The following is a 12,701-nucleotide window of genomic DNA, read 5'->3' as shown; positions in this document are numbered from 1 at the left end:
AAAAACATGTCTTCACACCTCTTCCTCCAATTCCAGAGATACCTGTTGACTCCAATTACTGTCTTTCAGGACTCTGTGATACAAACTGAGTTGCTTTTTGGCTTCTTCACATTTTCTAGAGCCTCTCCATGTGGCTTTGGCTTTTCCAGTATGGTATCAGGGTAATCACATATTTTAGAGGGCATCTAGCATTCGAAGAGATACTGTTCCAAAGAAGTAAAAGCTGCCAACCCAATTAAGGGCTAAGTTTGGAACTGGCTGCATCGCTTTCACTGTATTCTATTGGTCAAAGCATTCACATAGCCCACCAGATTAAGAAAGGTAGAGAAATAAATTTCACCTCTTGATAAGGGAGTGGTAAGGTCACAGTGTAGGAAAGAATATAGAATGAGATATATTCTATAGCCATACTTGGACTTACTTCCTTTTTAATTATATAGGATAGAAAACAGAAAATATTTGAGTGGGGATAGTCTACCACACACACACACACACACACAATTCAGAGATGGCATAGCAGATAATTGGTAAACTGTATTGTCCACTGGAGACATGGAATGTTTCAACGATTATGTAAAGACCTATAACTTTCCCTAAACATTCTAAGGTATCAAGGACCCATTCTGTTAAGAAGGTTCTTGATTTTAAGTGACAAGAATCAAGTAGGCAAATTCAAAATGTTCATCCAAACATTTATTGAGTGAATATTACATTGTCAACGAAATAAGTGATTAATGAAAATTCTGCTTTATAAAGCTTGCAATCTGGTCAAAAAACAGCCATAAATATGAAGTAAAAAAGTATACAGCAAACGCTGTTATGGTGTTATAAAATGAAGCCCCGTAGGAGCAGAGAGAAAACAATTTTGACTGGAAAAAAGGAGATGGAATTCAATCAAATTGCAATTTTGACTGGTTAAATTTCAGGAAGAAAGTCACCTCTATATTTGGAAAATGCTAAATAAGTAGTGCAGCTAGAACACATGATGAAGCCAATCACATAGGACCACATATAGTAACAAGTTTGGTTTTATTCTATAGGTATTCAAGAGTAATTTCAGATTTCTGAGTTGGGAAAGTTAAGTAGTGGGTGGATGCTATAGTTAGATCTATAGTTGAAGTAAAAAGCTGACAGAATCCACAATGATATGGAAGGGATTAAAAATATGGCAAGATTAACTAAGAGATTGCTATAATCATGCAAGTAAGAAATAAAATTCATCAGAATCCCCAAATATATATATTTATTTTTTTTTTAATTTTTAGATTTTCTTTTTTTTTTAAACTTTTATTTTTTTTAATTTATTTTTGAGACAGAGAGAGACAGAGTATGAACGGGGGAGGGTAAGAGAGAGAGGGAGACACAGAATCCAAAGCAGACTCCAGGCTCTGAGCTGTCAGCACAGAGCCCGACGCGGGGCTCGAACTCACGAACCGTGAGATCATGACCTGAGCTGAAGTCGGACGCTTAACCGACCGAGCCACCCAGGCGCCCCCCCAAATATATTTAGAAGTTAACAGGTTGGAAACATCCCGAATTGAATATAGGCAGGCCAAGAAAATATCTTAAATATTTATAATTTATTAAATTTAAAGAAATACAATGAGTTTAAATTATTCCTGAGTAAACTACAACTTCAAACAAATGGAAAATAACTACAATATACACAGTTAAAAACAGAGTTGAAACATTACTTCATAATGACTTATCAAGGTTATTTTCATCTATACTATTTTTATTAAAGTACTGTAAAAATGAAATATAAGAATACTTAAAGGTAACCATATTAATTCTACCAATTATCTGCACACAATTTATGAAAAAATTTAAAGTTTTTTCTTTTTTTCTCCCATGAGCACATAAGGACATGTCTAAATCAACTTTTTGTATTTAGCAGACACATATTTATATAATACCAATTAACTTTATCAGCTTAAAAAAACTAAAATGTGGTCAAAAACAATCACCGTGAATTTACAAAACAATTAGTATACTATTTGCTGTGCAGTCAACTAATATTTATTGAGCACCTCCTATCTTCCAGGACCAAAAACATGCTACCTCAAGAATTCTCAAAATCTTTCTTGAAGATAAGTAATAGTTTTTTTTACTTAAAAAAAAAAAAAAAAGATGAAAAAAATATGAATCACACTGATCAGAACTTGCTCAATACCACCATCAGTAACATTTTAATTATGTGAAGTGACAATTTTACAAGATCTTTTTTGTTTTCACATTTCTGTTGTTCCCATTAAGTCTTTGCTTTCACATTTTAAAAAATTCATATGGATATAAGCAGTATTTTTATTTATATCACCATTTCTCTCCTACTTGCCTAAGAACATCACCAAATATCTATAATTTCTTATGTTTTTTTAATAAAATATATGTAAGTGGGCATGTAGAATATTAAGTACTACTCTATCATTCTGGAATTTAAAAATGACAAAAGCACACATTTTTAAAAGTTACACATTAAACAGATAAAAAGGTATGATTTCTAAAATAAAGTAATATATAGATTTTTAAAAATTAACCTCATTAAAACTTTTGGTTTGCAAATTATAACCTTAAATACAGAATGTTAAGATTAAGTGACTCTGTATTATGATGGTCAGCTACATATATGGTACTGAAATACATGTTCTTTGAAGTTTAAGGTACCTCTTCTATGAACTGGCTAAAGGATGGCTATTTTAGTTCAAGTGGATAAAATTATAAAGAGTACCTTCCTTTGTTACTACAGATTACTATATAGTCAAAACGTCACACACCACAGAATTTTGAGGATAATCCAATAGTTAATAACATCAAATGCTAGCCAATATCTATTACGTATTTATTACCTTATAGAAAATTTGTTCTATTAGAAGTACGTGAATAGAAAGGAAAAGAACTATAAACAGACTAGATTTAGGAAGTGCCCTTATTTTACAGATTACAGACTGATATTCAATAGTAACTTGCCCAAGTCATAAGCTAATGGTAGAACCAGGACTGATACCGGAGTCGATTTCTCTTCTGGATCCCTTTCACCATATCCATGCTCTCCCATTTTATGAATCATATTACCATATTATTTATTCACTCTATCTTAACTTTAATTTAGAAGATTACCAAATAGTGAAACTTTTTCTCTACAGCCCAACAACTCTCTAGTTTTTCCTAAAAATGAACATTATGAGAACAGGATACAGTTCATAATATTAGAACACTTAGCTTCATTAAGATGAGAACTTTATACAGGAAAAAAGTTCACTTTACATATAATTTGGTTTGGCTGCAAAAAGCTTATATGAAAGTCACAGCTTTAAAACCTCTTAACACTCTATATCATAGTAACTTCATATGTTGTGAAGTGGTTTTCTATTATCTTGACATTTTCTTCAGATAGCCAGTTTTCTTGTTTTAGCTGCCTTATAAGAGCTTCCAAAGACTTCAATCTTCCAAGAGTCTGTTGTTCTTGTAGTTCAAGAAGAGTTATTTTTGAATGTAGTTTAGAGACTTTCTGCCAGAGATGTTCCTTATTTATATCTTGTCTGCAGTAAGAATGTTCAATTTGTAAAACTTCTGTCTCATAGTCTACATCCTTATATAAGGAGTCTTCAACGTCTAGATCTTCCATTTCCACAGTTTCTTTTTGAGCAGGTACGAAAGAATCAATCATAGGTTTGGAATTTTCTGTGGGTACAAAAATGGCAATAACAGATTCTTTATTTGTATTTAATTCTTCAACTGTTTGAGTAATTGTACTGAGTAAGAATGGACTTTCCTGTGCTGACTTTATTTCCACAGAATTATTTGTAAAGTTTGCATTAGCAAGATGATTCGTAGTGATTTCGAGTACTTCTTGGGTTTCCAAAGATGGTTGAATATCTTCTGAATTTGAAGTTGTCAAAGTAATAGTTGTAGAATTGAGATTCTCAAAAGATGTGTGAAAACCACCTATGTTTTGGGTAACTGATGTTTCCAAGGTAGATGCTGGTTTTCCAATATCTTGTTTAATCAGATTAAGAGTTAATATGTTATTTTGTATACCTTCTGTTTTTGCAGCTGGTGGCTTCACCAAGGTAGAAGAATTAAGTAATTCTGTGTGTTCAGGGAGAATATCTGTATTAACTGTATTTTTCTTTAGCTCATTTGATGCAAATGATTCTTGTGACTTGGCTTTTAGGCATACTTCTTTCTCATCATCTAATTTTTTCTTCTGAGATATTTTTTTGGAAGGGTCTTTTTCCTAGAAAATAATATTTTCAAATTCTAAAGATGTCCTCACTAACCTTATTCTCTTATTAGTCAGTGCTGAATATTTAATTATAAATTGGCCAAGCAAATTTATGCAGTTAAAAAAAGTTCTAAGCATATAACAACTCAAATTACTTCAAAGTGTTTTTTATAAAGTATTAAGCACATTCAATATATGATGGAAATATTTCAGATCACTCAAAGACCAGTAACAAAATCTTAGATCACTATCTTATGTCAATAACTTAATGATTTATGCACATGTTATCTTTGGTTCTTAAGGTATGCTTCACAATGGTTTAATTTTTTTTTTTAATTATCATACTTTTAGTAAAAGCATAAATTAGTTCTTCCTTTTTCTCAAGCATCTGTTTCCCCAGCAGTTATCTTTCCCTCTCCCTCCCTTAACCTCATTACCTGCGACCCTGCAACCTACCACCCTGCATTATCCCCCTCTCCCCTATGCTCTGCCTCCAATACCTGATTATCTTCAGGCAAAGAAAATATTGTTGGAATTGCAGTTTGTTTCAAATATCGAATACCCCATCTGATGTCAAGAGAGTCAGGAGTAAAATGGTCACTACACAGGAACTGGTATTTACTGGGAACCCATGAATCACGTTTCATATTCTTTAACCATTTTTCAAGTCTTTCTTTGTCATGTAGAGGAAACCTGAAATTAAAAAAGGAAAACTTTGCTATATTTTTACAATTTTGCCAAGTTCCAGGACTGCATACATAGGGTAACCTATGCACTGAGTGCTGCAAAAGCAAGGCAACAGTCCCTACCATGTAAGAGCATCTTTGTGATAATTACTACATGCCCTCTCGAGGAAAGATGAGTAAGCTCTAAGACATGTAGCCAAAGCTTTTGAGAAGACTGGCTGGTAAAACAGAACTCAGAGTCTCTTCAAGTAAAATATGTGTGTTCCAACAAAGGATAAAATCTACTCATATTTTCTGTGGATTATATTTTTATTTCATTGTATATTTTGCCTAGAACTGGGAAAGAGCTTGGCATAAACTACAAAGTCCTATTCAAATGTATTCTATACTGATACTATATACTAATAAGTCAAATGGTGTCTTTTCTATATTTCAAGGGAGTATTAAACTTTAGGCCCTTATTAACATTTTTTTTAAAAAAAAGTTCAAGTAAGTGATTTAGTTGACAATGAATACTATATTTTATAAAAGTACTAATATTCCATGCCCTTTACCAGAATCAGCCTCAAGTCTATCCATACATAATTTAGTCTACTATTTCTAAACTTATATGACCAATAAACTAAGAACCCTAAAATTCAAGTTATGAAAGAAAACTGACACAAGAACTAAAAATGTTGTAAAGAACAGGCTCATATTTTATTTATTTATTTATTATTATTTTTTTTTAAATTTTTTTTTTTTTTTAACATTTATTTATTTTTGAGACAGAGAGAGACAGAGCATGAACAGGGGAGGGGCAGAGAGAGAGGGGGACACAGAATCCGAAGCAGGCTCCAGGCTCTGAGCTGTCAGCAGAGCCCGACGCGGGGCTCGAACTCAGGGACCACGAGATCATGACCTGAGCTGAAGTCGGCCGCTTAACCGACCGAGCCACCCAGGCGCCCCTGAACAGACTCATATTTTATAACATGAAATTGAAATCAAAGAGAAAAGACAGAGAAAAGTAAGACAGTTCTTTTTTGTGCTGTTCCTGGGCTGAAAATAACCTCTGTTTAGAGTTGGTGCTAACATAATGAAATGTGTGTTATAGGCAAAATTAGGCTAATGACAGAATCTGAGAGAAAACTTTTCCTACCAATCTAAATAGGTTTCGGTTAAACTCCATTAAACAAAAGTTAACAGTAATTCATATTTCAATGATTTTATGAGAAGTCTCAATTCTTATTTTTAAAAAATAGTAACGACATAAGGTTTCTTATATAGAAAGCAGCAATTATACATTCCCTCTCAATCCCAACCATTTAGGTTATGCTTTGTAATAGCATGCCTCCCCCCGCACCCCTGCAAATATTGATAACTTTAGAAGATGCTAAGGAGGGGTGCCTGGTGGCTCAGTCGGTTGAGCATCCGACTTCAGCTCAGGTTACGGTCTCGCAGTTGACGAGTTCCAGCCTGGCGTCGGGCTCTGTGCTGACAGCTCAGAACCTGGAGCCTGCTTCGGATTCTGTGTCTGCCTCTCTCTCTGCCCCTCCCCCACTCATGTTCTGTCTCTCTGTCTCAAAAATAAAGATAAACATTAAAATAAAAAATTTTTTAGAAGATGCTAAGGAAAAGGAGTCTGGGTACTTTGTAGGAAACAATTTTTAACCCAGATACCCTTATATGGAATAATCAGATGATCTACCTTTGTAAGTTCTTACCATAGATACAATATTCATACATGGCTTGAAAAACTTTTAACCTTGCATGTATCAGTAATTTAGGTTGTAAGTATAACACACATAACCAGAAAAGACATTTAAAGGCAAAAATAATTTTCTTTTCAGAAGACCTAAATTCTGTTAGCCATAGGTAAGTTCATACTTTTTCTGCTACATCTAAAAAGAGAATTTGCCTTTTACAATATTTTTAAATGTCATTTTATGTATAAGCACACTGTTTGCAGATTATTTCTATTGTACCTATACTAAGTTACCAAACTAAATAAATAAATAAATAAATAAATAATTAAAAAAAAAATCAGTTTGTGCATATCCTCATTAGTAACTGGACTGCAATACTTTCTCAGCAGGTAAATCTCTAAGAAATCTCCTGGAATAGGTTTCCTGAACAACTTCGTATCTTTACAGTGTGGTTCAATTTGCTCAGTAATTTTGTTTCAATGCCACATTAATCCCCCAAAAAGTATAAAATAATCACAGTATAAACTGAATATTATATACACACGTAAACTGAATTATCAAATTAGTATACAGTAGAGCTTATTACAGTGTTAGCGTTAACAAATTCAATTCTTCAAGTTTGGTGCTATTAGGGGACTAAAACTAATTCAATTTTTATTTTTCAGACTACATATGGAAATAAAAAACATAAAAAACCCACTTTCAGTAAATTCATAATTGGAGGAAAAAAATCTTTACAATTGACCTCCTCTGGCATTATTATTTTTCCCTCCTTAAAAACAGTAACTATGGAAAGATTAACTTAAAAGAATTTGGAGTCTGGCATTATTCCCCCTAAATCCAAGGCCAAATAAATCTGGGAAATATGAGGCTAAATCAAGTTTAACATGATTTTTTGCTACAAACCTTCTCAGAGTCACAGCTATTGATAACTAACAATTCCTCTCAAAAATCACTCTGCATCTTGTGGGCTATGGGTGGGAGACAATCCTGGAAATATTGCCATATGTAAGTTATTTTGGGTTACCAGGGTTTTTTTGGTTTTTTGTTTGTTTGTTTTTCCATTAGTTAAGATCATGGAAAGCAACTGTATCCACGAACACAGAGTTTCTGGTTTAAAGTAAAACAGGCTTCAAAAAATAGCTGGTGAAAATCTACAAGAGTAAAAGACGACCAGGTTAGAGCTAAACGAATTATTTTTACAAACAAGAAAAAAAGGAAACAGAATATTGCAAATATGTTGATTCTCACATATATTAAGCACGTACTGACTGTCAAGTGCAGCTTTACCTATTTACACACAAAGTGTGAAGGTTATTAATTGAGGTACAATTAATAACTCCACGGGTGAGAGATCTCAGGCACAGAGAGTTCAAACTTTGCAGAAGGTCATTCAGCTACAGAGTAGTGGAGCCAGGTTGTGAACCTACTAAGTCTGGCTTTGGAGCTTGGACTCCGAGTTACTACTACTTCCCTCTTCTTCTGAATAAAAACGAACACTTCTGTGGGTTCACGGAAATATTTCGTGGCAGTAGTAGTTTGGAACAACACTTAGCCTGTTGTCTGTACGAATAAAGTCTACAGAGCCCTGAGCAGGGCACAGGTTGCAATTCTGGCTTTGTCACAGAACTTCAAGGTAACCTACTTTCTGAAGGGCCTTAGTTTCGTCGGGAGAAGACGGACTTAAGAACATCTATGCAACCTAACTCACAGAAGGTGTAAATTAACTGTGAATGCAACGTCCCACTTGGCGGGTTTGATGTGTGCCTTAAGTGGTGGTTAACGTCGTACAATAAAATGAGATCAGGTGAGGTGGGGAAACGCTCGGAAATCCACGGAGCACCGCCCAAACTCTACTGTTTTAGGGGGCTATTTAACACCCAAAAAGGCCCCTATATGCCTCGCCACCAGCCCAGTGTCCTAGCCCAGGGCATTTCTAGGTAAACTCAACTCGACCCTTAACATCCTCCTCCCGCGCAGTGAAGAGCCACGCCCGGAGAGCCGAGGACGAATTTCCAGATAACCCCAAACCGTGGCTACAACGGCCACAGGACAGTGGCCCAAAGACAAGGCGTCTGACGCTTCTGCTCGAAGGACAACTTACGGATAAAAACTCAGCTTCCGGTCCTTACTGTTTCGTCCCCGACGGTTCTTACAGCAAATCGCTGCGCAATAGCGAGGCATCGCTCGGGTGCGGCCCAGAAGGCCCAGGCAGACGAGGGGCGCTGGCGGAACCTCCTTGCCAAGGTGGGGCCGCCAAGTCCAGGCCGTCCGAGGCCACCGCGCCTGCGCCGGAATAGGCCGAGAGGAAAGACGCTGCAATCGTCGACTCACTTCCGCTTCCTCAGGCTTCAGCACGGCCCTTTCTGGAGGTTGGGGCCGGAAGTGACGCACCGGCTGAGCGGCAACAACAGTTTTCCACGTGCGCGTAGGGCGCCAGGGTCAGGTGGGGAAGCGGGAGCCAATAGGGAAGCGTTTCGTGTAGGTCTTCTCCTGAGGTGGCGGCGCCAGTAGCGGCCGCTGGCCAGTGGGGAGCGGGCTGAGAGGGGTCGCGGCGGCGGCGGCGGCGGCAGGCGGAGCGTTAGGTCGGTGTGCAACCGGCAGTGGGGCGCCCGCCGGCTAGGGGAGGCCGTGGAGACCTAGGCGAACGGCCGGGCCGAGCAGCTGTGCGGAGACGGTCGTCAGTCTCCCGGCGCCTCTGCTCTGTTGAGCAGCAGCAGTCGGAGGGTGAGGATGTGGGGAGAGACCTGGGAGGTCGCGGGGAGGGGTGTTTAGAGTGTCCCCAGGGCTTCGGCCGGTCTTTGTAGACTGACCTCTCGGTGGTCGCCACGGTCGTCGCAAGCGCTTCAGGCTGCCTGGTGTTCTTGAGGGACGAGGAAAAAGGAGATGACCGAACCACAGAATAGGGCGTTTTGTGTTTTGGGTTGGCCGCTGGCTTTTTCGGGCGTCGGACAGCTCTTCCCAGGGCTGGCCTCCGGGCCGCGGACAGCCGCGAGGGCGGTGCCTGGACGGACGGGACGCGTATGGGGTCGTCTTGGGGTAAGGGCTGGACAGTGCAGCCCATCCGCCCACCGGCTCTGGGGAGTAAGGCCCAGGCTGCTGTCCGATGGGTCCCTCTTGGGAAGGAGAAGTCAGTATGATACAAAAATCGGTCTCCTAAAAAAAGTGTCAGATACTAAACTGTGGAGTAACCTTCATTAAACCAGTAATATGTGCCTCCCTGTCAGTTTCAGACCCACCCTCTGACTAGGGAAGTACCTGCAGTCTTTGTGGCGTCCGCAGTACTCCCTCTGCGTTCTTTAGACGGTCGTACTTGATCCTCGGTGCCCGTGACTATGAGTAACTCTCTGGAAAGGAGGAATCCATCTGCTAATTACGCTCAGAAAATGCCACAGGAGAGAAAGGCAGGCAGTTTCAACAAACCGTACTGTCTTTCGTCAGCCTTGTAATGTCATCATAGGTTATTAAGAACTCCTGTAGTAGAGTTCAAAAAACAGGGTCACATTCGTTTTGAATCCCAAGTCATTAAATCTATACTACCCAGAATTCTAAGTTGAATTCTAATGTAAAACTTCTTTAAGGTTAGAGAGATATTTTAATGACTACTGAGAAGTTTGAAAATAACTAGCTTATCCAAAGTAAAGACTATGACAGTTCGTTTTTCTGGTAGCCTTAGGAGAAATGTTAAATTCTGTTAATTACAAGTTTTTAACAAAACCCATTTTTCTGTTAAATATTTGGGATGTTACAATTAAAAAATCATTACATTCTACTTTATTGTCAATACTATTATGATGAGATTTTCTATTTGCAATACTTGGCTCACCTTGCCAAAACGAAGGCTGAAGTTGGTACATTGTTAGGAAGGGAAGATTATCAATTCAGACCTACTGGGCTGTTTACCTTGGTAATGTACTTTTTCTGTGAAGTTAAATACTTTTATTTTTAATCCTTTTAGAATATGAATTTTTGAAAGGGAAATTGACATCCTTTGAAAAATTACTTGGATTTCCCACCCTTTTTACAATGTTTGCAAATGATGAATCTTCAATATTAACTGGCAAAAATCAGTTATTGAGTATTTTTGTGTCTACTCTGTGTATGACCAGAGTATTAGTGGAAAGGTAAAGCAAAGGAGATTTTTTCCCACTTTGGTTGAATCATATTTGACTTCAAGAAGATTACAACCAATGTAGGGGTAATAAAACCTGTAAACTGAAATAACATGGAAACAAGTAAAAGATACTATATGCTTAACAGTTTTAATACTGCAGGAAGTATAGCTTGTATCCTAAAAGTTCACTGGGTTTCATTTTAAAAAATCTTAACGTTAGCTCCATGGATAATTTTTTTTTTCTTTTTTAGGATATTAAAAATGGCTACTCCCCAGTCAGTTTTCGTCTTTGCAATCTGCATTTTAATGATAACGGAATTAATTTTGGCCTCCAAAAGTTACTATGATATCTTAGGTGTGCCAAAATCAGCATCAGAGCGCCAAATCAAGAAAGCTTTTCACAAGTTGGCCATGAAGTACCATCCTGACAAAAATAAGAGCCCTGATGCTGAAGCAAAATTCAGAGAGATTGCAGAAGGTAAGTAAATGACTGTCTCTGAGGCCTCACAGATATTAACTAGTAAAGGAGAATGATAGCTAAGAAGTGTATGTATTTGGAGATACTGTGGAGGTGGGTGGCAGAGAGGGATCTACATTTAAATAAAGGGAGATTCTTGAGACTAGTTTCTTATGATAAGTACTTTGATTCCTGGATGGATGGATAAATGGTAGTATGCATTTTTATTGACATATAGATCTTAAAATGTTGATAATGTATTACTTCTTTCTTTTATTGTTTATGAAGTAGCTTATTGTTTACATGTTAAAAGGAATTTTAGGTTCCCAAAACTTATAAGCTAACCTATGAAACATGGTTTTTACTAAGTATGGAGATTAAATATAAAAATATTAAGTGTAAAAAGTTTAAATAGACTTTGAAATGTGGGTTTTTTCTTCATATATGTTTAAAAACGACATTTGTCTTTAAAGAAAAAATATGAAACAAATTTTAGCTTAAGACTAGCCCTGAAACAAGTTGCATTGAGCATATGGTAATTAATGGTGGATGGGGGTAATTGAATAGACAGTTGGAATTAAACATTTACTTCAACTAGTTAGGAAGTGAGAAATCTTAATTCTTCTAAATATAACTAAAGTTATATTGAGCCATTAAGTTATTTAATACAAGAATAGTTTTACCCAAATAATATGAAAAATAACTAATTGTTACCCATATGCTTACCTTTAAGTAATGGTAGCATTCATTTAACAAATATTTATTGGATATTTATTGGGGGCAGGCATATGCTAACGGCCGATACTGTACAGTGAACAAGACAAAGGCCCTGCCTATTGTAACTTTCATTTTACCTTTTTCCTACGTTTATAATGTTTTGGTTTTATTGATGGTATGATATTCTTCCCTAAAATAGAGAATTGAATTCACTTATTTGAAGAGGTTGGGTTATATGTAATTTTGATTACCTTCAGTTACTAATATTTTTATTTCCTTTAGCATATGAAACACTCTCAGATGCTAACAGGCGAAAAGAGTATGATACACTTGGACACAGTGCTTTTACTAATGGTAAAGGACAAAGAGCTAACGGAAGCCCTTTTGAGCAATCATTTAACTTTAATTTTGATGATTTATTTAAAGACTTTGGATTTTTTGGTCAAAACCAAAACACTCGGTCCAAGAAGCCTTTTGAAAATCACTTCCAGACACGCCAGGATGGTTCCAGTAGACAAAGACATCATTTCCAGGAGTTTTCTTTTGGAGGTGGACTGTTTGATGACATGTTTGAAGATATGGAGAAAATGTTTTCTTTTAGTGGTTTTGACACCACCAATCGGCACACAGTACAGACTGAAAATAGATTCCATGGATCTAGCAAGCACTGCAGGACTGTCACACAGCGAAGAGGAAATATGGTTACTACATACACTGACTGTTCAGGACAGTAGTTCACTGTTTGTCCTCACTAAATCCAACTAGTTGATTCTTCTTCAATATCTTTGATGCAAAACAGTTTTCTGTGAACTATTTT

The 12,701-nt window shown here is 36.9% G+C and overlaps 2 protein-coding genes across 2 annotated transcripts; one reads left to right on the top strand and one right to left on the bottom strand.

Moving 5' to 3' along the window:
- Positions 1 to 1,561: 1,561 nt before the first annotated feature.
- LOC125917817 (THAP domain-containing protein 5) lies at positions 1,562 to 8,932 on the bottom strand. The gene is made up of 3 exons (XM_049623917.1): positions 8,701 to 8,932; positions 4,726 to 4,918; positions 1,562 to 4,237 (listed from the first exon to the last, which is right to left on the bottom strand). Exons 1-3 carry the CDS (start codon positions 8,778 to 8,780, stop codon positions 3,329 to 3,331), a joined length of 1,182 nt encoding a protein of 393 aa, XP_049479874.1. The 5' UTR covers positions 8,781 to 8,932; the 3' UTR covers positions 1,562 to 3,328.
- A 110-nt stretch (positions 8,933 to 9,042) lies between these two features.
- Positions 9,043 to 12,686, top strand: LOC125917819 (dnaJ homolog subfamily B member 9). Its single transcript, XM_049623919.1, has 3 exons — positions 9,043 to 9,323; positions 10,962 to 11,188; positions 12,167 to 12,686. The coding sequence occupies exons 2-3, from the start codon at positions 10,972 to 10,974 to the stop codon at positions 12,616 to 12,618; spliced, it is 669 nt and encodes a 222-aa protein (XP_049479876.1). The 5' UTR covers positions 9,043 to 9,323; positions 10,962 to 10,971; the 3' UTR covers positions 12,619 to 12,686.
- Positions 12,687 to 12,701: the final 15 nt, after the last annotated feature.

Source organism: Panthera uncia, unplaced genomic scaffold (assembly GCF_023721935.1).
Source record: "Panthera uncia isolate 11264 unplaced genomic scaffold, Puncia_PCG_1.0 HiC_scaffold_250, whole genome shotgun sequence".
NCBI lineage: Eukaryota > Metazoa > Chordata > Mammalia > Carnivora > Felidae > Panthera > Panthera uncia.
The sequence above is the reverse complement of the archived record's forward strand: the minus strand, read 5'-3'. Positions and strand labels throughout refer to the sequence as shown.

Bases quoted from the DNA above. Each gene is read 5' to 3' on its own strand.
- LOC125917817 (XM_049623917.1), bottom strand. From the start codon at position 8,780: ATGCCTCGCTATTGCGCAGCGATTTGCTGTAAGAACCGTCGGGGACGA. The intron at 4,919-8,700 runs GTAAGTTGTCCT...TTTTAATTTCAG, and splicing joins CGGAAGCTGAGTTTTTATCC to GTTTCCTCTACATGACAAAG. The intron at 4,238-4,725 runs GTATTGGAGGCA...ATTATTTTCTAG, and splicing joins CTTTGCCTGAAGATAATCAG to GAAAAAGACCCTTCCAAAAA.
- LOC125917819 (XM_049623919.1), top strand. From the start codon at position 10,972: ATGGCTACTCCCCAGTCAGTTTTCGTCTTTGCAATCTGCATTTTAATG. The intron at 11,189-12,166 runs GTAAGTAAATGA...TATTTCCTTTAG, and splicing joins ATTCAGAGAGATTGCAGAAG to CATATGAAACACTCTCAGAT.